The sequence below is a fragment of the Dipodomys merriami genome, unplaced genomic scaffold (genome assembly GCF_024711535.1).
Source record: "Dipodomys merriami isolate MVZ:Mamm:240054 unplaced genomic scaffold, mDipMer1.0.p SCAF_7, whole genome shotgun sequence".
NCBI lineage: Eukaryota > Metazoa > Chordata > Mammalia > Rodentia > Heteromyidae > Dipodomys > Dipodomys merriami.
In genome coordinates, this window is record NW_027206290.1 from 31,053,264 (window position 1) to 31,077,569 (window position 24,306).

General features: G+C 40.0%; 1 protein-coding gene and 1 non-coding gene across 3 annotated transcripts in view; both read right to left on the bottom strand.

Annotated features, from left to right (window-relative positions):
* Wdr47 (WD repeat domain 47) overlaps positions 1-24,306 on the bottom strand; it is an 87,050-nt gene that overhangs the window by 49,730 nt on the left and 13,014 nt on the right. Inside the window, exons 2-5 of one of the 2 annotated variants that reach the window (XM_070006183.1) lie at positions 21,115-21,281; positions 18,267-18,350; positions 13,474-13,558; positions 11,167-11,969 (exon numbers count right to left, since the gene is read on the bottom strand). In XM_070006183.1, the coding sequence (XP_069862284.1) occupies positions 11,167-11,969; positions 13,474-13,558; positions 18,267-18,350; positions 21,115-21,272 (1,130 nt within the window). In that variant the 5' untranslated portion in view covers positions 21,273-21,281. Of the gene's footprint in view, positions 1-11,166; positions 11,970-13,452; positions 13,559-18,266; positions 18,351-21,114; positions 21,282-24,306 lie in introns of both variants that reach the window. The other variant, XM_070006182.1, reaches the window with a different exon arrangement.
* LOC138817429 (U6 spliceosomal RNA) lies at positions 9,249-9,353 on the bottom strand. The gene has a single exon (XR_011368874.1). It is a non-coding gene; the product is annotated as a U6 spliceosomal RNA (small nuclear RNA).

The window sequence follows — 24,306 nt, forward strand, 5'->3', positions numbered from 1 at the left end:
CCCAAAGTATAGCTGTAGCTCACATGGTAGAGTGCTAGCCTTGAGCAAAAAAGCTCAGAGACAGGGGCTGGGAAGGCGGCTCAGTGGTAGAGTGCTTGCCTTGCATGCATGAGGCCCTGGGTTCGATTCCTCAGCCCCACATATGCAGAAAAAGTCGGAAGTGGTGTTGTGGCTCAAGTGGTAGAGTGCTGGCCTTGAGCTGAAGAGCTGAGGGACAGCGCCTAGGCCCAGAGTTCAGGTCCCACGACTGACAAGGAACAAACACACACACACACACACACACACACACACACACACATACACACACACAAAAGGCTCAGAGACAGCACACAGGCTCTGAATTCAAGCCCCAGAACTCTACAACAAAACAAAAACAAAAAACAAAGAAAGAACCTACTATATTCCTGAGTACCTGTAAAATGCATACCACATATACATCCAGAAACTCTCAGAAGAGGTTTTTACTATCAGACTGTGATGTAAATTCCTAATGGCCATAAGAGCCATGCCTCTAGCCCTCTAGTTTTTGTTGTTGTTTTTTTTAATGTTTTGGCAGTACTGAAGTACTGAAGTATAGTGCCTCATGCTTGCTATACAAATTCCCTACCACTTAAGTCATGTCCTTGTTTACTTCGGCTATTTGGTGGATAGGATCTTAAGTTTTTGCTTGAGTGATCTCAAACTCACAATTCTCCTGCTTCCACTTTCCAAGTAGCTGGAATTACAGATATGTACCACAGCAATCAGCTTACAAAACCTCCATTTTATGATCAAAAATAAGAATTTCTAAGCATTATTAACTCAAGAATTCTTAAGAGTTACAATAGCCAGGAGCTGGTGGCTCATACCTGTAATTATAGCTACTCAGGAGGCTAAAATCAGGATTGTGATTTGAAACTAGCCTGGGTAAGAAAGTCCATGATCTCCAATTAATCACCAGAAGAAAAAAAAAAAAAAAAAACAAAGTGGAGTTGTGGCTCAAAGTTGTATAGCAAAGCCCCACCACCAACAAAAAAATTACATTATTTGTATAAATGTACAATAAGTGGATCTTCATAGAGTAACATTTAATTTTGTGATATCTATAGAATATTCATATTCAGTATCTCATTTAATTTGCACAATTACCTGTGGAATATGTTATAATCCCCATTTCACAGGGGAAAAACAAACTAAAAATAAGCAACAGGTATCTTAAAATTGCATGGCAAATACAGCTATAACTTGAACCTAGGAGGAATTGAAGACAAGGCTAGGTGACATGAAAATGAATTTTTGGTTGTTGCTGTTGGTCCCAGGGCTCTTTTGCTAAAAGCTAATGCTCTACCACTTTGAGCCACAGTGCCACTTCTGGTTTTCTGGTGGTTCATTGCAGATAAAAGTCTCACGGGGACTCTTATGCTGGGTCTGGCTTAAAATCACCATCCTCTGATCTGGTGGGAATAAGCTATCAGCACTTAGCAAAAAAAAAAAAAAAGTGTTTTTTTTTTTTGTTACCAGTCCTGGGGGCTTGAACTCAGAGCCTGGGCACTGTCCCTCAGCTTCTCTGTGCTCAAGGCTAGCCCTCTACCACTTGAGCCTCAGCACCACTTTCAGATTTTTCTGTTTATGTGGTGCTGAGGAATCGAACCCAGGGCTTCATGTATACTAGGCCAGCACTCTACCACTAAGCCACATTCCCAGCCCCAAGAAAATCATTTTTTTACATTTTTTAAAAGTATGTAGAACAGAACCAATATTAGCTGAAATTATTGAAACACAAATTTAATATCATTCTCCACTTAAAATCCTTCCTACACTTATAATAAAATCTGCCTTCCCCTCTCTCTCTCCACTATGTTCCAGCTCCCCACTCATCTCTAGTAGGTCCGTGCCTTTGTCTCTGCCAGAGCCATTACCCCCACACAGTGCACCTAGGGAAGCACTTCCTCTAAGCGGCTGCCCCAGGACACTTGCTTCCTCTGTATCAGCTCTACCCTCTTTTCTCACCTTCAAATTCTTGATTTCATTCAATACATTTAGCATAACTTGCAATTATTTTATATGCCTGTTTATCTTTTTAGTCTGTCTCCTCAACTAAATCAAAGCTCCATAAAGAGAGGAAAGTCATCTGCCCCACTTATCACCACAGCCCTTGTGCCAAACACAGGGCCTGACATTTGGCAGCACCCATTAAAAAAAAAAAAGTGGACTGGGAACAGTGTCTTAGTGGTAGAGTGCTTGCCTAGCATGCATGAAGCCCTGGGTTTGATTCCTCAGTACCACATAAACAGAAAAAGTCAGAAGTGGTGTTGCAGCTCAAGAGGTAGAATGCTAGCTTTGAGCAAAAGAAGCTCAGTGACAGTGCCTAGGTCCCGAGTTCAAGCCCCAGGACTGGCAAAAAAAAAAAAAAAAGCATAATGTTTTTAATTTTGTCAGTTGTGGGGCTGAAAATCAAGGCTAAGACACTGTCTCTGAGCTTTTTTGCTCAAGGCTAGTGCTCTACCACTTTGAGCCACAGCTCCACTTCTGGTTTTCTGGTGGTTAATTGAAGATAAGAATCTCATAGGCTTTCCTGCCCCAGTTGGCTTTGAACCTCAATCCTCAGATCTCAGCCTACTGAGTTAGGATTACAAGTGTGAGCCACCAGTGCCCAGCTAAAACAAAAAGGTTTTGTTTTTTTTTTTTAATGCTAGAAAATAAGTCAATTGTGGAGAATTAGTAAACTGGAACCAAGGCTGAAAAATCATTAGAAAAACAAGGAATTGGCTGGGAAGGTGGCTCAGTGGTAGAGCGCTTGCCTTCCATGCATGAGGCCCTGGGTTTGATTCCTCAGCACCCCATAAGCAAAAAAAGCCAGAAGTGACACTGTGATTCAAGTGGTAGAGTACTAGCCTTGAGCTGAAGAGCTGAGGGACAATGCCCAGGCCCACAGTTCAGGCCCCAGGACCAACAACAACCACAAAAAAAAAAAAAAAAAAAAAAAAGGAAAAAAAGAAAAACAAGGAATTGAATGAACAATTCAAGAATCCATGACCAAATTCCTTCTACTACTATGTCTTACCTTGGTTATTGAATGAGATACCTCTAACCTGGATGAGTAATTCAGTCTATGAGTAGAAGGGGTCTAAGTTTTGGTAAATTCTTCCTAATGAAAGAATACTCAGGAAAAGACCACATGAAATAGTTACCCATTAAATATATCTGAGTATGAAATGATTTGAGATTTACTGTCTCCATATTCCGACAGTAACAGAGCAGGATAAAGAGAAAGTTTCTAGGTAAGCATGCATCTAGGTCTAGACACCCCAGTTTATCATTTTAGATGGTATAAATACCCCTGGGACAAAGCTCTCCCACTGAGTCTCTCTTAGCTCCTATCCCATGTGCATGTCAAGTGGTGCCCCTTTTTGTTTGTTCTTGCTTTGTCCTGCTCTGCTAAATAAATCTCTGCTGGCTTTCTACCTTCAGTTTCCTTTTGTGAATTACTCAAAATTCATTTCATCAATTGAATTCAAGAGCCTATCTGTTCAATGAGTAATTGGGAAATTGAGTCAAGGATTCCTTTTTCTTACTGGCAACTCTTCACCCCTCACCCTTATCTGGTGAATTCAGTCTTCAGACTTTAAACTCAGTACTGGCCTATATTGGAAGATATTTCAACTTTGAGCCTATTACCTATTTTAACTAACTTTACTGTTTCGAGTTCCTGTACAAGGGGAAAAGACCCTTACAAAATACTGTACACTCCCTTTTTAAAAATAATTTTATTGGAGCTGGGAAGGTGGCTCAGTGGTAGAGCGCTTGCCTTGCATGCATGAGGCCCTGGGTTCTATTCCCCAGCCCACATAAGCAAAAAGAAAAAAAGCCAGAAGTGGAACTGTGGCTCAAGTGGTAGAATGCTAGCCTTGATCTGAAGAGCCCAGGCCCAGAGTTCAGGCCCCATGACCGGACCCAAAAAAATTTTTTTATTGTGATTACATAAAATTCACAAATTTCATAGTAGTGTGAGATAGTGATACTTTAAGTCATAAATACATCCGAACCTTCCTGAGGCAAACTGTCATTATCGCTGTCTATAAAGTTTGTGAATTCTATGAGCTTTGTCAATACAACTATTTCTTCCACATAGGTGATCTGTACATTTCTTTCCTTTTGCTTAGTGTCAGCTGTTCCCTCTATCCCTCTCATGCCCTCCCTGCCATTGCTGCCCTGGAATTGCTTAGTTCATTTTTATCAATGTCCAGTGCAGCTGATGGGCCCCTCTGTTGTATGTTTTCCCATTTCCCTCTGATTCTGTGTCCTCCTCCTAGCTTCCCTCAGATGTGCACATGTGTGCCATGTTGTGGTCAACAACATGGGATCATTTAGTAATGACAGGAAAAAATAAGAGGAACTCCTTTGTTTCTCTAGTCCTGTTTGTCCTAACTAACTCCTTGCATTTTGGATTTAACATCCACATATCAGGGAGACCATGTGCCATTTGTCTCCTTGCTCTTGGCTTCCCTTGCTCAAAATTATTTTTTCTAGCTCCATCTATTTCCCTGCAAATGCCATTATTTTGTCCTTTGAAATGGCTGCATAATTTTCCATTGTATATAGGTACCACAATGTTTGGATCCATTAATCTGTAGTGAGGCATTTGGGTTGTTTCCATATCTTGGCTATTGTGAACAGTGCTGCAATGAACATGGAGGAGCATGTGTCTTTGTATCCTGGTTCCTGTTGCTCAGGGTAGATGCCTAGGAGTGGTATGACTAGATCATAGGGGAGGTCTGAGGTGCCTCGCTTTCCAAAGTGGTTGTAGTAGTGTACATTCCTGCCAGCAGTGTAATAGGGTTCCTCTTTCTCTACATCCCCTCCAGCATTTGTCTTTGGCTGAATTTAGGATGTGGGCCATTCTGACTGTGGTAAGGTAGTATCTCAGGGTTCTTTTTCCATTTGCATTTCCTTTACAGCTAGGGATGGTGAACATTACCTCATGTGTTTCTTTGCCACTTTTATCTCTTCTTCTGAGAAGTCTCTCTTTAGTTCCCTTGCCCATTAGTAATTAGTTTGTTAGGTTTGGGAGGGATTAGTTTCTTGAGATCCCTGTATATAATGGATACAAGGTCCTTGTCTGATATATTGCTGGTAAATATTTTTTCCCAATTAGTTGGCTGTCTGGGCTGGGAAGGTGGCTCAGTGGTAGAGCGCTTGCCTTGCATGCATGAGACTCTGGGTTCGATTCCTCAGCACCACATAAGCAAAAAGAAAAAAGCCGGAAGTGGTGCTGTGGCTCAAGTGGTAGAGCGCTAGCCTTGAGCTGAAGAGCTGAGGGACAGCGCCCAGGCCCAGAGTTCAGGCCCCAAAACCGGACCCAAACAAACACACAAACAAACCAATTAGTTGGCTGTCTTCTTAGTTTTGTTGCTATGTCTTTAGCTGTATAGAAACTTTTATCTTTTTTTTTTTTTTTTTTTTTTTTTGGGTCCGGTCGTGGGGCCTGAACTCTGGGCCTGGGCGCTGTCCCTCAGCTCTTCAGCTCAAGGCTAGCGCTCTACCACTTGAGCCACAGCGCCACTTCGGCTTTTTTCTTTTTGCTTATGTGGTGCTGAGGAATCGAACCCAGGGCCTCGAGCATGCAAGGCAAGCGCTCTACCACTGAGCCACCTTCCCAGCCCCAGAAACTTTTATCTTTAAATAAAAATTTTTTGTGTCAGTCGTGGGGCTTGAACTCTGGAGCTGGGCACTGTCCCTCAGCTCTTCAACTCAAGGCTTGCATTCTACCACCTGAGCCACAGTGCCACTTCCTGCCTTTTCTGTTTATGTGGTGCTGAAGAATCAAACCCAGGGCCTCATGCATGCGAGGCCAGCACTCTAACACTGAGCCAGCTTCCCACCCCCTTTTTATTTTAATGCAGTCCCATTTATTGAGTCTCTCTCCAATTTGTTGTGACCCTGGGACTCTGTTCAGGAAGTTCCTGCCTGTGCCTACAAATTCAAGTGTCTCTCCTACTCTGTCCTGCAGTAGCTTCAGAGTTTCAAGTTTGATGTTAAGGTCTTTAATCCATTTTGAGTTGATGTTAGTGCATGGTGACAGGATGGGTTCTACTTTTAGTTGTCTCCATGTGGCTGGCCAGTTTTCCTAGCATCAGTAGTTGAAGAGCTGTGCTTCTTCCACTGTGTCTTTGGCTCCTTTGTCAAATATCAGCTGACTTTAAGTATGTGGTTTTATTTCTGGATCTTTTAATCTATTCCACTGGTCTTTGGGAATGTTTTTGTGTCAATACCAAGCTGTCTTTATTTTTATGGCTGTATAGTGTTTGAAATCCGGTATTGTGATCCCTCCCGTGTTTCTTCTTTTGCCTATAACTGTTTTGGCTATTCTAGGTCTTTTGTTGTTCCATATGAATTTTTGGATTATTTTCTCTATTTCAGTAAAGTATGTCATTGGGATTTCAAAGGGAATTGCATTGAATTTGTATACCAATTTTGGCAGTATGGCCATTTTCACTATTATTAGTTCTGCTTATCCAAGAATATGGAAGGTCTTTTCATTTCCTGCTGTCCTCTATGATTTCTTTCTTTAGGATTTTATACTTTTCATTAAGTAGTTCCCTTACATTTTTAGCGTTGTTTCCTTGATTTCCCTCTCTGCTTATATGTTGTTGTTGTGCAAAAAAGCAACTGATTTTTGAGGGTTAATTTTGTATCCTGCTACTTTGCCAAAGTGGCAAAGAGCTCTAAGAGTTTAGTGGTGGAATTCTGGGGATTGTTAAGGTATAATATCACTGTCATCTGCAAAAAGGGATAGTTTTAACTTCTTCCTTTCCTATACGGATCCCTTTAATATCTTTTTTTTTTGCCTTATTGCTCTGGCTAAGGATTCCAGAACTATATTGAAGAGGAGTGGCTACTGGTCTTAATGTTTTAAGGTATTTTCCTTCTAATCTTATTTTCTCCAGAGCTTTTAACTTGAGTGAATGTTGGATTTTATCAAAAGCCTTTCCTTCACTCTTCAGCTCAAGGCAAACACTCTACCACTTGAACCACAGCACCACTTCCAGTTTTTTAGTGGTTTATTGGAGATAAGAGTCTCACAGACTTTCCTGCCTGGGCTGGCTTTGAACCATGATCCTCAGATCTCAGCCTCCTGAGTAGCTAGGATTACAGGCGTGAGCCATTGGCGCCCAGCTTCCCATTCTTAACATTCTTTATAGTGCTGGCTTATTGTTTATTAATTCATTTAGTTTTCTTCAGTATTAAAAATTTTAGTTTCTCCATCAAATATGAATGTTACTTCACTGGATAAACCAGTCTGGGTTGGCAGTTATTGGTTCTCAGGGCTCAAATGATACTTTCCTAGGCTTTCCTTACATTCAGTGTATGTGGAAAGATCTGCAGTGATTCTGATTTTTTTCCCATTGTAGTATAGTTCCTCATTTTTGCTGCATGCAAGACTGTTCTTTATTATTCAGATCTATCATTTTTACTATAATGTGTCTAGAAGTGTTCCTCCTGGGAGCCTACATGTTAGGTGTTCTGTATGCTTCTGTTATGTAGGTAAAATTTTAAGATTGGGGAAATTTTCGGTGATAATCTTATTGAATATGTGTTGTATTCCTTTATTCTGGTATTCCTTACCTTCATCCACCCCAATTATATGCAGGTTAAATTTTTTGGCACTGTCTGTTTGTTCTTGGACTTCCCTTTGTCATATTTTTAGTGTTTTTGCCATTTCTGTAACTTTTTTTCCAGTTGATGCATTTTTGTCTTCAGTACCTAATATTCTATTTTCCATTTCATTGACTCTGGTAACTATGGCTTCCATTGTGGTTTGCATGGAGGAAATTGAACCATTTATGATTTCTATCTTGGTTCTCAAAGTATTAATCTCATTTTTAGCGACGTGTGTATGCATCTATTTTTTAAATGCATCTCTTGTTTGAAATCCTGCATCTCTTCTGATAATTCATTTCTTTGTTCTTTAAATTTCTGATCCATTTCTTGCTTTAATTCTTGAGTCATTGCCCTATCATCTCTTGGAGGTAGCATTTGTCTTCCATTTCTTTTTTGCTTTGACTGGAGTTCTTCCCTAGGTGGCTACTGGCCTTTGGGGATGGTTTGCTGTCTTGGCTGTTGATGAATCTTGTAATTTTTTGCTGTGATTTTCACATGGGGATTCAGGGATTATTGGAGACCAATCCCAAACTCTGACTCTTTGGGTCAATAGGTGGCTGCCTTTGCTTGGTTCTGGGTTGATTCCTGGATCAACTGATGATGCTTGCTCTTGGCTTTGGGTTGGCTGAGAAAGTCTTTACTGGTCTCAGTTCTATTGGGGGAGAGGCCGACCTCCAGCTGCTAGTCTTTAGATTCTGGTGGGCAGACACACTTTATCCTCCGCTGAGGCATGTGCTCAGTTCCTGATTTCAGTCAGGGACATATGGTTTAGGCAGCTCAAACTCCTTCCTGGGATACAGGTAGGGCTCACTCAGCTGCCTTCTGGAGATCACAGGCAGTTCCCACCTTCAGCCAAGGAATGGCAGCCTAAACTGCTTACGCTCCCTCCCAGGGGTGCTCTTGGAAAAACCAAGTAGGCTGGATGTATTCCACCAGTTGCTGGAGTTGGCTAGCAGTTCCTGACTATAATCAGGTGCTGGTGGCCTGAGCTGTCCAATACCCAGCCCGGGACACACAGGTCAGGCTATGGTGGGACTTGGGCTTCTGGGTCTCCTGCCCAGGACACACAGGTCTTTTGCCATCATGGATGTGGCTCCCTACTTCAGCCAGGGAGGGGCTGCAGAGGGGCAGACCTCCAGATGCTAGTCTGGTCCAGGTAGGGCTTGCTCTTCTTAGATTCTGGTGGGTAGGCACACTCCACCCTCTGCTGAGGCGTGTGACCATCTCCTGACTTGAGTTGGAACAGGTGGTTTAGACAGCTCAGGCACCTGGTCCCCAGGCCCAGCCGGGGCTCCCGGTCCCCAGCCTGGGACACACTGGTTGGGCTCTGGTGGGACCTGGGCTGCTGGGTTTCCTGCCTGGGGCACGCAGTTTGGATTTCTTCCACCCCTGGCTGCTGTGGCTTGCAAGTGCTGTTCTCCGTTCCATATCCAAATATGTACACTGAGTATTATCATTGTATTCATCCATTATTCCTCTCTTCAGTCAGATAAACCATGCTTCAGCTTCCTAGTATTTTGTTAAACTGTCAGTTAATTGTTCAAAGGAGTTCTACACCGTGGGAATCCACATGTATGCCATACTTTAGACAGTGTATCTATATCCATATAAATATGGAATGTGTCATGAGTTTGCATGTCATCCTTGCACAAGGGCCATGTTAATCATCTCTGTATCATTCCAATTTTAGTATACGTACTGTAAAAAAGAGCATCTTTCTAGTATTTTCAAAAATTACCCCTACTTTTATTTATTTTTAAGTGTATGTATGTTAGTCCTTGGGCTTATACTCAGGGCTTGGGCACTGTCCCTGAGTTTAATTTTGCTTATAGTAGCAGTCTATCATTTGCGTCATAGCTTCGTGTTAGCTTTTTTGGTAGTTTATTTGGAAATATGAGTCTCATAGACTTTTTTGCCTGGGCTGACTTCAAATCCTGATCCTTAGATCTCAGCCTACTCAGCAGCTAGGATTATAGACATGAGCCATCATGTCTATAAAGTTCAAAAGTAAATGTTCAAAAGTAAACTTTTATCTTTTATTCACAACATAGTAGCTCTCCTACAGTCTTTCAGGTCTTTTGGCCCACTGTCCTTTCCAAGGATAGGAACTCTAAAAGGAAGAAATTTGTGTTTATTGTGCACCAACTGCAATATACTGACACATTTATCTCATTCTGCAAGTACACCATTTTTGCCAGGCCTGGGGTTTGGACTCAAGGCCTCGGCATGGTCCCTCAGCTTCTTTTGCTCAAGGCTAGTACTCTACCCTTGAGCCACAGTGCCACTTCTGGGTATCGAACCCAGGGCTTCATGCATTCTAGGCTTCATACATGCTAGGCAAGCACTCTACCACTGAGCCATGCTCCCAGCCCTCAACACTATTTTATATAGAAGAGGCATTTGGACTCAAGGAGATTAATGTTCTCAAACTTCTTGACAAGTATAGGAAAACATGTTTGAATTTTTATACCAGAATTATTGCCTTTTGGGGGAGGGGGGTCCAGTCGTGGGGCCTGAACTCTGGGCCTGGGCGCTGTCCCTCAGCTCTTCAGCTCAAGGCTAGCACTCTACCACTTGAGCCACAGCACCACTTCCAGCTTTTTTCTTTTTGCTTATTTGGTGCTGAGGAATTGAACCCAGGGCCTCAGGCATGCAAGGCAAGTGCTCTACCACTGAGTCACCTTCCCAGCCCTCATTTTTTTTTGTAGTACTGTTTTTTGGTTTTAGTTCTAGGGTTTCAAGTCAAGGCCTTGCACTTGCCAGTCTGACATTTTACCACTAGAACCATACCTCCAGCCCTGCTTTTGGCTGGTTATTTTATTTTTCTCCAAATTTTCTTCATAACACATCTACTGTCTTTAACCAGAGAAAGAATAATATAGGATTAAAAAAATATTTTCTTGAGCTGAGGGACAGTGCCCAGGCCCAGAGTTCAGGCCCCACGACTGGACTCAAAAAAAAAAATTTTTTTTCTTCTCATCTCTAGTGACTCATGACGAAAATGCCAACAACTTAAGAGTATAAAAGCTGAGAGGATTGTGGCTCAAGATCAAGCTAGGCAAAAAAGTAAGACTTTAGCTCCATACTCACAGCCAAATGTGGCATGCAAAACATGAGACTGCATCTCAAAAACTATGCCAGGCGGTTATGGCATACACTTGTCATCCTAGCTACCTGGGAAGTTGATGATCTAGGCCAGCCTTGGGCAAAAATGACATACTATCCCCTCCCCCAAAAAAGAAATACCTTATGCAGAGAGGGAGAGAGGATGTGGCTCAAGTGGTAGAATGCCTGACTAGGAGGCATGAAGAGCTCAGTTCAAACCCCAGTACTGGAAAAAATAATCCACATAATTATGTAAATTTTAAAATAGTTTCTGAAGTTTGAAGGACTAACTTTAAAGGGACTTAAACATAAAGAACACACACATATGTATGTATACACATACATACACACACATATATATGTTAGTCAGATTGTCTCACACATACAGTGATTTCTCAATTTTTATAAGCAAATGCTTACCGCTCAGGGGATTCTTCATAAATACTGTGACATTCTGTATTTTCAAGCATGAGACTTCTACTAAGGTTCTGTACTCCTGGATAATGGAAGTTGGCAAAAGAGTGTGACATAGGAGAAGTTTTGTTCCCAAGGTCTGAGATTCTCTTATCGTGACTGGTTAGTCCACAAGTGAGGCCATCTAATGCAGGATTCAGAGAGCGGGTCATATAGGCATCAGCTGACTGAGGCCTTCTCATGGGGGATGATGGATAGGGTGAGAGTTTACTGATCAGAGGTGTCAAAAGATCAGCATATGCAGCTTTTGTAGGTTTTAGAAGTTTGTCAACATGAATATTAAGCATTTTCTGTTCAAAAGCACAAGAGAACACAGAAGAAGGAAGATTCTGAAGCCATGATAATAAACTCAGATCCAAATCATCACACCCATTGCCACATAAAAGGTCGATGCCAAGAAGTACTTCACTTTCTGTAATTTCTTCTCCAGTTGCTTTGCTCTGACAAAATTCAACACAGCATTCGTAAAGCAGGCCCTTCATTACAAGCTGAAATAAACGATTGTTACTTGCTTTAAAACCAGCCTCACTTAGTTTCCTGTCAGCAGGGATAAATTCTGCAACCATGACACAAGCCTCTTCAAAACAGTGAACTCGTGCAGTGCTGGGATTCCAGTCCTTAAATTCAGCGTGATTAGTCAGACGAGGTAAAGTCAAGAGCAAACAAAGCTTGCTGTAGTCATCTTTAGAAGGGCAGTATTCTTCTAGAGCATGTAAACATTGCACAGCTTCTTGCATGGTAAATTCCAACTGTAAAAACAAAACAAAACCATAAATGGTGACTATAAAAACTGGAAATGGTCACAATAAAAAGTAACTGTGAAAGCTGACTGTATAAAAGATCAATTCTGATATCATTGAATACACTAATTTTTAGAATTTGTAATAGTTTGAACTCAGGAACCAAAGTATTTCCACAAATAGAATACCTGGTTAATTAGTACATTACTCTTTAATCAGTATAATTAGTACCTTACACTTTAATCTACAAAATAGTACTCCAATTCAGGTTTCAAATGAATAATTTTACTTTTTGAGAGAGCATCTCATTATGTAGCTCAGGCTGACCTTGAACTCCTATCTCAGCCTCCTGGATGCTGGAAATATAGGCATGTACCACTATGTGTGGTTCAAATATATAAATTCTCTGTCTCTCTGTCTCTGTCTGTCTCTCTCTTTCTTTCTTCCTTCTCTCCCACCTTACCTCCTCCCTCTTTCCTTCCTTCTTTCCTTCTGCTGGTATCAGGGCTTTTAGTTCTGGCCCTCTTAACTTTGGTGCTCTTAGTGGGCATTCTACCATTTGAGCTACCAGTCCAGAATTTTACTAGTTATTTGGAGATAGTCTCACACATATTTTCTACCCAGGTTGTCTTCAAACCTTGTTCCTCCGATCTCAGCCTCCTGGGTCACTACTTAAGAGTAAGCCTCCAGTGTCTGGCTTCAAAGGTATGATTTTTTTTTAAAGAATAAAACTTAACCACATCAATATTTGCATGCTAATAAAGCTTACTATTTGGCTTATCTAAATTCAAAAGAGCCATTTTCTTAGTCCCAACTTGCCTCAGAACAAATTTGTATGGCAATCTAGACCAGGGAACATTTACAACTGATTTACTTTAACAACAGTACAACCAAGTGCCAGTGTTAAGGCTGAGATCTGAGGATCACAGCTCAACGCCAACCTAGGCAGGAAAGTCCGTAAGACTCCTATCTTTAATTAACCACCAAAAAACCAGAAGTGGAACTATGGCTAAAGTGCTAGCCTTGAGCAAAAATGCTCCAGGTCCTGAGTTCAAGACCCAGAATTTGTACAAAAAATAAACAAAAATAACTTTCCAATCAAATTGAATTAATATTTCTGAGTTTAAAATAGTCATACATTCAAATATTGACTCAAAAACTATCACTGGACCAAGAAAATACTGAACACATAGAGAAAAAGGAGGCAAACCTACCCAACCCATTCCTAGAATAAAAGAAGCAATGATGACTCACCAAGTCGCCTCACTTATCTCAAATGAAGAGCATATACTTCTTCAATTAGCTAACTATTCACACATCATCTTGGCTTAAATCATGGAGTAAGCTTAGAGCACGACAGACTGAAAGGAGTACATCTGCAAAATAGCAGATCCTGTGCCATCCCAGTGCAGAAAAACTTTGAAAATGCATAATGATCTTTTGTGTTAGCAAATGAAATACTTATGACTGAAAACAAGACTATGGCGCAAACCTTCAGGAATAAAAATCTTACATGCTGGGGCTCATCTTCTGCTGACATTGCATTGTTAACACATAAAGCTTCTAAAAACTTCTGCTTCAGGATAATATAACGAAACCTGTGTAGAAAAATTAAAAATGAATCATTAAAAGGATTTAAAATTTGTTTTAAGGATTAAAAGCTAAATGATAGATGCCTGGCATAGGGAGTGTATGACAATGAACCCAGCACTTGGGAGGCTGAGACAGGAAAATCATGAATTCAAGGCCTATCTATGCTACATGGTGAGGTCTTCTCTCAAAATATAAATACAACTCAAAAGCTGAAATGATAGCAATGTCCAATACTAGAAAAGTGCTTAAGTTTCTGAAGCAAGAAACTAGTGCTAGGGATCAAACCCAAAGCCTGTTCCTACTAGGTAATATTCTAATAGTGAGCTACATCACCAATTTGGCCAGGTTTGTGTTATAGGACTAATTATTTATTTTAAAAGAAACTTCTTTAAAATATTAATTTTCCAGGCTGGGAATGTGGTTTAGTAGTAGAGTGCTTGCCTAGCATGCATGAAGCCCCGAGTTTGATACCTCAGTACCATATAAACAGAAAAAAGCAGGAAGTAGCACTGTGACTCAAGTGGTAGAGTGTTAGTCTTGAGCAAAAGAAACTCAGGGACAGTGTCCAGGCCCTGAGTTCAAGCCCCAGGACTGGCTAAAAAAAAAATTAATTCTCCAGTGTATGATAAATCAACTTGTAAATTACTGTAACACTTGCTTTCAGAAAACACTTGGAATATTTTCCTAAGTTTCTTATCACATTGAAGTCATAGCTGAAAAAATTTAATTGAAAGTAATCACATTTTAATACTCACAAAGAAAAAATTTTAAATCCAATATTAAATCTGCAAAAAAATTAAGTTTTAACCAATCATGATAATACATACCTAAAATCCCAATCATTTAAACTACTTAAGAGGTAAAGGTAGGCACCACCTCCTGCTTTTTATTTATTTTATTTATTTATTTATTTATTTATTTTTGGGTCCGGTCGTGGGGCCTGAACTCTGGGCCTGGGTGCTGGTCCCTCAGCTCTTCAGCTCAAGGCTAGCGCTCTACCACTTGAGCCACAGTGCCACTTCCGGCTTTTTTTCTTTTTGCTTATGTGGTGCTGGGGAATCGAACCCAGGGCTCAGGCATGCAAGGCAAGCGCTCTACCACTGAGCCACCTTCCCAGCCCCTGCTTTTTATTTTTTAATGTTTGTGTGTGTGTGTGTGCGCGCGTGTGTACGTGTGCGTGCACGCACACACACATGCCAGGCCTAGGACTTGAATTCAGGACCTGGACACTGACCCTGAGCATTTTTGCTCAAAGCTAGTTCTCTACCATTGGAGCCAGAGCTCCACTTCCAACTTTTTGATAACTAATTGGAGACAAGAGTATCATGGAATTTCCTGTCAGTATCACAGAATTTCCTGTCCAGACTGGCTTTGACCTTCTCAGATCTCAGCCTCCTAAATAGCAAGGATTACAGGCATGAGCCACTGACATCCAATTTAATGTGTTTTTATATATTTTATTTTCAATATGGCTCTGCATCTTGAACTCCGACAATCGTACTTATTATGCAAGCGCTATTTGAGCTAAACCTCCTCCCCTCCTTTAACATTAGTATAATCTGGTAAAAATAGGGCAGAAAGGGTAGGAAAATGAAAAACACTTCAGCTGGTTTAAACAGTTCTCAGCCTCTTATATAGGTAGAAATACAGATGTTAACCACCAGTGAGTGCCCAGCTGTTCTTGGAAAATGATCACTTTAAGGGGTGAAATCCAAGAGTATAAAGGCTTTCCAGCTGAAGGCACTCCCCAATCCACTCATGCAAACTAGAGCTCAAGCAGAAAGCTGAAGCATTAGAAGTCACAGGCCTGAAAAGCCAACAAAAAGTTGGTACTGCCAACCACCAGTGGCTTATGCCTATAATTTTAGCTACTCAAAAGGCTTAGTTTCACAGCTGTGATCTGAGGATCACAGTTCAAAGCCAGCCTGGACAAGAAAGTCCATGAGATTCCTATCTTAATTTACCACCCAAAAGCCAGAAATAAAAAGCTATGGCTCAAGTGGTAGAATGCAGTCTTTTTTTTTTTTTTTTGGGGGGGGGGGGGAGTGGGGAGGTCCGGTCGTGTGGCCTGTACTCTGGGCCTGGGTGCTATTCCTCAGCATTTCAGCTCAAGGCTAGCGCTCTACCACTTGAGCCACAGCACCACTTCTGGCTTTTTTCTTTTTGCTTATGTGGTGCTGAGGAATCGAACCCAGGGCCTCAGGCATGCAAGGCAAGCGCTCTACCACTGAGATACTTTCCCAGCCCCTAGAGTGCAGTCTTGAATAATAAAAGCTAAGGAACAGCACCCAGGCCCTGAGTGCAAGACATAGTATGGGCACAATGAATGAATGAATGAATGAATGAATGAGTTTAGTATTCCCACAACAGATGAAATGTGAGAGGAATCCACAATAAGAGGGAACCACAGTAAGAAATACACTAAAATTGCTGGGCATCAGTGGCTCACACCTGTAATCCTAGCTACTCAAGAGGCGGGAATCTGAGGATCGTGGTTCAAAGCCAGCCTGGGCAGGAAAGTCTGTGAGACTCTTATCTCCAATAAACAAGAAAGGAAGGAAGGAAGGAAGGAAGAAAGAAAGAAAGAAAGAAAGAAAGAAAGAAAGAAAGAAAGAAAGAAAGAAAGAAAGAAAGAAAGAAAGAAAGAAAGAAAGAAAGAAAGAAAGAAAGAAAGGAAAGAAAGAAGGAAAGAAAGAAAGGAAGGAAGGAAGGAAGAAAGGAAGGAAGGAAGGAAGGAAGGAAGGAAGGAAGGAAGGAAGGAAGGAAGAAAGAAGAAATATATTAAAATCTACCAGAGGCTTTGCTTATCTCCTAAACTATAAGGGTACAAGGAATATTACAAGGAGCCCCCAAAAAGCAACAGAAAGGTCAAAAAACCAAACAGACATTTCAGCTGGTATCCACTAGAGGGCAGACAAATTTGCATTTTGAGGTTAACAAAATTAATGACTTGACTGCATAAAAATTAATTTTTCAAATGAAGATAACCAAATTTAAGAATAACAGAACTGAAGAATGAATCTACAACTTGGGATGTAGCTTCAAAAGTACATGTTTGTATTCCCAGCTATGCAGGAGGCAGAAACAGGAAGATCACAGTTTGGAGGACAGCTAATGCAGTTAACAAAATCTTATCTCAAAAACCCAGGAAATGGTGGCTCACACCTTTTGTCTAGCTACTTGGGAAATAAAGGTCCAAGACTAGACCAGACAAAGTTAGGGCAAGTGCCTATCTGAAAATCAAACTAAAAACAAAAGCACTGAACATGGGGTCATGAGTGCTTGCCTATGAAGAGCAAGGCTCAGAGTTCAAACCCCAGTACCACATGTAAGCATAAGCCTATAATCCTAACACTCAGAGAGCAGAAGCAAGAGGATTTCAAGTACAAGATCAGCCTGATATACTGACATACATAGGTGTTCCCCCAAAATTTAGAGCGATACTATGGTTTGACTCAATGCTATAGCACCTAGTTAGCATGTGTGAGAATGTCGGTTCAATCTCCTTCAGCACCAAAAAATTAAATAGTAAGGCCTCAGTCCTGTGTCACAAAAAATCAATTTATCTAACATCATGACCCAGAGGCAGAGACAGGAGACATGAGCATGGCAGCACACCTGTAATCCCAGCTACCTGGAAGGTGGCGACAAAGAGGATAGGGAGTTCAAGGCATGCCTAGATAAAGATAAAGAAACTAGCCGGGCGCTGGTGGCTCATGCCTGTAATCCTAGCTACTCAGGAGGCTGAGATCTGAGGATCGCGGTTCAAAGCCAGCCCGGACACGAAAGACCGTGAGACTCCTATCTCCAATAAAACCACCAGAAAACCGGAAGTGGCGCTGTAGCTCAAGTGGTAGAGCGCTCGCCTTGAGCTGAAGAGCTGAGGGACAGCGCCCAGGCCCAGAGTTCAGGCCCCACGACCGACAAAAAAAAAAAAAAAAGATAAAGAAACTGTCTCAAAAAAATTAAAATAAAAACAAAGCCCGGGACCATAGTTCAAGTGGTAGAAAACTCATCTAGCATGTGTGAGGCTCTGGGTTCAATTCCTAATACCATAAAGATATGGAAGAGAAAATTTGAAGAAACAATGACCAAAATTTCATGCCAGGAGCTAGTAGCTTACACCCATAATCCTCAGTACATAGGAAGCTGAGATCTGAGGATCGTATTTTGAAGACAGCTTGGATGGAAAAGTTTGTCAGGCTCTTCTCTAATTAACTAGCAAAAAGCCAGAAGTGGATCTGTGGCTCAAGTGATTGAGTGCCAGAATTGAACAGAAAAAAGTCAAGTAAGAATGTTAGATAATGAGTTCAAGTCCCAGTACCAGCCCAAAAATTTTCCTTTCTTCCAGGAAAGGAATGAAGAAATTAAGGTAGAAAGAAAAGAAGAAAGCAGGCAGGCAGACACATTGAATTATATTATAAGAGATTAAGGATACAAATTATAGATGACAACTCATGAGAAACAATAGAAACCTAAAGTTTTCATGCTATTATGAAGACACAACCCTTAGGATTTTTTACACACTATTGAGCAAAAGGATGTGCATATCAGAGCTGCAGATATTCGAAGCATCCTGCAGAAGTGCTCCAACTTAGTATGGTTGGTTATACTGCTTTAGAAAAGTCCTGTTTTAAATTTTTTGGGTTTTTTTTTTTTGCTACATTTCTGACAATGACAAAGCACTAAAACTTTGTATAAAGTCTTACCTACCTTTTTTTGTCAAACTTTTCCATACATTCTAGAGGCTGAATGAACTGAAGAACTTCATCCCATTGACCATCAAGGATTAGTTGCCTAAAGAAAAATCCAGAACACTATCAAATTTAGAATATGTTAATAGATGATACTCAAACACTAAAACAAAACAATTTTTCACACCAGTGATAACATATTATCTATGAAAAGAATTTATGATTCTGCATTCACTCCTCGTGTTAGCATAAATATAATTTTGATCTCTAAAAGAACTTTAGCCGGGAGCCAGTGGCTCACTCCTGTAATCCTAGCTACTCAGAAGGCTGAGATCTGAGGATCACGGTTCAAAGCCAGCCTGGGCAGGAAAGTCTGTGAAACTCTTATCTCCAATAAACCATCAGAAAACCGTAAGTGGCGCTGTAACTCAAGTGGTAGAGTGCTAGCCTTGAGCTAAAGAGCTGAGGAACAGCACTCAGGCCCAGAGTTCAAGGCCCATGACCGACCAAAAAATAAAAATAAAAAGAGAACTTTATACTTTAAACAAAAAAAGTTCCTTATTTCTCTATTCATCTTCAGTTGTAAAGCTAGTATTTTATTTTCTTTTTTGGTGCCAATACCAAGACCTGAATTCAGGGCTTTGAGTTCTTGCTCAGCTTTTCTACTCATGGCTAATACTCTACCATTTGGGCCAGTATTTTTGATGATTAATTGGAGATAGTTCCTTGGACTTTTCTGCCTGGACTGGCTTCAAACCATGATCTTCCATATCTCAGTCTCTTAAATAGCTATGATCATAGGCCTGATCTACCACCAGCATCTGGCTAAATAAAGTATGTATTATTAAAAGACTATTAGTGGTCAAATCTTGACAAGCATGCATAGACAAGCCCTAGCTAGATTCAACACCAATACTGTAACTCTTTATTTCCAATTAACCAGCAAAAAAGCCAGAGTCCAAATATGAAAGTTAAATAAATCCCAGTGCTGGTGGCTCACGCCTGTAATCCTAGCTACTCAGGAGTCTGAGATCTCAGGATTGTGGTTCAAAGCCAGCCCATGCAGGAAAGTCCATGAGACTCTTATCTCAAATTAACCACCAGAAAACCAGAACTGGAGCTGTAGCTCAAAGTGATAGAGAGCTAGTCTTCAGAAAAAGACCTCAGGGACAGTACCCAGGCCCTCAATTCAAGCTCCATGACCGACCAACAACAAAAAAGTTAGGGTGCAATTCAAGACTCCAGTACTGGCACACAAAAACCAAAGTCAAAACAAGTAGAGATCAGAGGAAACAGCAAGGAACATTTTCACCCTCCTTTAAGTGGTCTGTAAAGTTTCCAAAAGTTCCAAGGTACTCTTATCTTTCTTCTTTTTTTTTTTTTTGTTGGTCGTAGGGCTTGAACTCTGGGCCTGGGCGCTGTCCCTCAGCTCTTCAGCTCAAGGCAAGTGCTCTACCACTTGAGCTACAGCACCACTTCCGGTTTTCTGGTGGTTTATTGGAGATAGGAGTCTCACGGTCTCTCCTGCCCGGGCTGGCTTTGAAGCATGATCCTCAGATCTCAGCCTCCTGAGTAGCTAGGATTACAGGCGTGAGCCACCAGCGCCTGGCTTTATCTTTCTTCTTACACAATAACAATTTCCCTATTTTTAAATACTTTGTAACAGTAAAATATAGAAACAGAAAGATGGGCAGAAGGACTTATCATATAAAATTGACAACATATGATTCTGCTTATAAAGGAACATTTTTAATTATTTTTTTTAAAAAACAGGAAGACACAATTTCAAAGACCAGACCTTTAAGATACTTACTGTCTGGGTAATTCTATGTATTGGTAATTCTGTGCACTTCACCTCAACATCAGTTAAATTTCATTATAAACCTATAGGATCCTGCAGATACTTAAAAACTAGTACAAAATTCCAGAAATATCAGTACTTGAAGCAGAACCAAAAGAACACAGCCTCATACCAGTTACATCACTCAGTAAGCCCCCAAGAGCTGGAAGACCACAGCATAAGTGATAGAAATACAAATGTAAATAAACTTTAATGATAAAGCTTTGTATTTTTTAAGGAAAACTCATTTTGCCCAAGAACATGTACTTTTTGCTATTACATAAAAATAGAATACATTCTGCCTGGAAATGTGGGATCTCTTTTTCCATCCAATTCAAATTGAGATATATTTAGCTTTCTATTTTGGCAAATACATCAATTCCCTTTGCTTTGCAATTCCAACTCCAAGAACCTTTTCCTAAGGAAATAATCTAAGCTATAGAAAAAGTCTCATGTATAAAAGCCACTCAGTAAAGCATTTAAGAAAATTGAAAATAATTCTCTAAAAATAGAAGAACAAATATTGGAAAATTAAGTTGAAAATTGTTAATATATCAATAAATTTGTAATCAGAGAAGATCCTTATGATATTAATGGATAAAACAGGAGTTATGATTCTTGTTTAAGACCTCTGGGTTTTACTACTGAAAATATTCTATGAAAACATCACAGTATTTTGTAAATGCTCCATTATAAGAATATTTGAAAATACTACTTAGTCCTGAATTATAAAGTTCTATTTTTAAATCTATACATAATAGTAATATTTAACTTTTTTTTTCCATATGTAGGGCTTGAACTGTAGGCTTGAGCGCTGTCCCTCAGCTCTTCAGCTCAAGGCTAGCACTTTACCACTTCAGCCACAGTGCCACTTCTGTTTTTTTCTGTTTATGTGGTGCTGAGAAATGGAACCCATGGCCTCATGCATGCAAGGCAAGCACTCTACCACTGAGCCACCTTCCCAGCCCAATATTTAATTAACATTTTTGAAGGAGCTATAAACTTCAGAGTAATAATGAAATCATACCTCAGGAAGAGCATATCATCTGAAAATAGACCATTTATGACTCCACTTTCCTTCTCAAGAGCCAACATACTAATGTGAAGCTTCTTTGAATTCAAGAAGTCCAAAATTAGCTTAATGATTTCAACCTCTTTTACGTTCACTGTTTCTTCAGCCGTCATATTGATAGCCTAAGTAGTAAACACAATAACAAAAAAAAAGTTAGTCCTATTGTTTTATATCTGTTTTACTGCAGAGAAACTACACAGGTTTCTTGGGAATGTTTGGTAAGGGAATTCTGAAGTGAAAATGACTTACCAAAACAAAGTCATACTTGCCTGGCATGTGTGAGGCCCTAGTGTACTGGGAGAACCCAACTTATTCCACAATGTTCTAAATACACTGTCAGAAGGATGCCCTAAAATATTCATTCAGTAAGCATTTAACAGCTCAGGACAAACTGATCCTGTCCTTACAAGTTTACAGTCCAGCAGCAATATCTACATTAGAGTCAAACAAAAAAGCCTAAGTTTGGGCTGGGAAGGTGGCTCAGTGGTAGAACGCTTGCCTTGCATGCCTGAGACCCTGGGTTCGATTCCTCAGCACCACATAAGCAAAAAAAAAAAAAAAAGAAAGAAAGAAAAAGCCTAAGTTAAAATGTGACAGTGGTAGATTAATGTCATATTGGTAATATCAATGACATTTGATATCATTGAGCATATAAGTTGTATGATAATAAAACTTTAGAACCTGAAGGGCTGTAAGACCATTAGTTTAAGATTTCATTTTACAGATGATACCAAAAGTTAAATAACCTAAATTGTTGTTTTTCTAATATAAAGACTCAGAGAAAAATAAGAAAGGGAAAAAAAGACTCCGAGCAATGCAAAAAATTACTAGCTGCAAAGAAAGCTTATCAGGATCCCAGTTCAAACCCTGGGCAGGCACATTCATGAGACTCCTATCTCCAATTAACCAGCAAAAAGTCAGAAGTGGAGATGTGGCTCAAGTGGTAGAGTACCAGCATTGAGCAGAAGAAGCCAAGCAAAAGCTCAAGTCCCAAAACCAAACCCAAAACAAAACAAAAAACTTTATTAAATGAAATAAGGCTACAAGTCTTATCTATCTCACCAGACCATCTTATTTTAACCAACCTCACAGGTACAAAAACACATATATGTAAACATACAGGTTGTTTTTTTCCCAATTTGTTTACAATTTTGTCACTTTGTCACTTTAAAATATGAAATACAGATATACAGCCAAGCTCAGAATGCTCTCACCAGCAGATAAATACATTCTCTCATATAGAGAAGGCACTAAGAGTATGATCCAAATACTTAATATTAGAGTAAGCTAATTCCCTTCTACAATGAAGAAATGCCTGACTCAGAAAATAGGTAAATCACAAATCTTTCTCCCAATATGCATACTGGCTGCTCAATTCCTATTACTTTATGTGTCCTTTTGCTACCTTCCACTTGTCCAACTTCATCTTGCTCATAGATGTTGTCTAAAATAAAATCAACAAGTTTCGTTTGCTAATTTCTTTTTTTGGAGGGGTGAGGGGGTCTGGTTGTGGGGCCTGAACTCTGGGCCTGGCTGCTGTCCCTCAGCTCTTCAGCTCAAGGCTAGCACTCTACCACTTGAGCCACAGTGCCACCTTCGGCTTTTTTCTTTTTGCTTATGTGGTGCTAAGGAATCGAACCCAGGGCCTCATGCATGCAAGGCAAGCACTCTACCACTGAGCCACCTTCCCAGCCCCAATCGTTTGCTAATTTCTGATCATATTCTATCACCATGGGGTAACTCCAAAACACACTGGTTAACAATTTTAGCATTTCCCAAATCTATAGATAATTTCCTCACCCGTTTTTGTTTTTGTTTTTTGGCAATATGAAGGATTGAACCCAGGGATTTGGCATGCTAGGCAAGAATTCTACCAAGAGTTATAATTTTAACACCTTCATTAATATTTTTTGTTTTTGAGGTAGGATGTCCCTACTTTTGCTTGATCTATTCTAAAACTTGATTCTCCCACTTGTACCTCTCAAACAGCTGGGATTACAGACACATACCACCAAACTGGGTTAAATCTTCAGATAACTCTTATTAACAAAAGAATGCCCTTTATTAATTTAACTCTCGAAAAATATTCTGCCTCATGAGACCTTAATTGGTGATTATGTACATACCACTGTACAATTAGTGATCATACAATTGAGTAGAGAACTGAAACTACACTGTTCTAATGTAGTTCAATATAAATATTTTATAGACCTCATATTCAATAGTCAGTCTAAACACTAAATAATGTTGAAGTAGAATTTATGGCAACAGTCCCACTTTAATTCATAGCCAAAAGCTTAGTGACTGGCGTCAAACTCCTAGGCTCAAATAATCCTCCTGCCACAGTCTCCCTAGTTGCTACAACTATAGGCATGTGTTACTGTGCCCAGCATAATTACAAGTTTAATGCTGCAATCATTTTAGGCCAAGTAAGCCTAAGAAGAAATTACATTCTTTTAAATATATGTTGTACACTAAATTTGAATATTAACAGGAAATGTATCCTAATTAGCTTGGAATTGGTTCAGGTTTGAAAAAATTTAGAAAAGACAAGGATTTTATTCTATTCTGTGAAATTCCCAGTGAGAAGGTATGGTACTTTAATCACTCATACATGTTATCTTTAAAAAGCTTTGCTGTTGTTGAGTAAAATATAAATAATACACATATACTTGGCGACTACTACCTTATTATTACTCTTTTCTAACACTTGCTACTGAAACTTTTACTGAGCATCCCAAATTCCTATCTCCATAACTTAGAAATGATACATCCTATACACATACATCAAACATATCAAACATATAACTCATTAATTTTGTATATGGTTCACCATCTTTTAATTTTTATTTTTATTATAAAGGTGATATACAAAGTAATTCATTAATTTTTTAAATCTCTACAAACCTAGAATTTTCCCCAAATTCAGAAGAGCAGAATTCAATGATAAATGCTTCTTTCCTTCCTCTTCAAAGGAGCAATATAAATCTCTAACATTTAACTAGCTTAGAAACTACCAGCCAGATGCCAATGGCCCAGAGTCTGGACCAGCACAAAAAATGAAAGGAAGGAAGGAAGGAAGAAAGGCAGGAAGGAAGGAAGAAAGGAAGGAAGGAAGGAAGAAAGGAAGGAGGGAAGGGGGGAGGA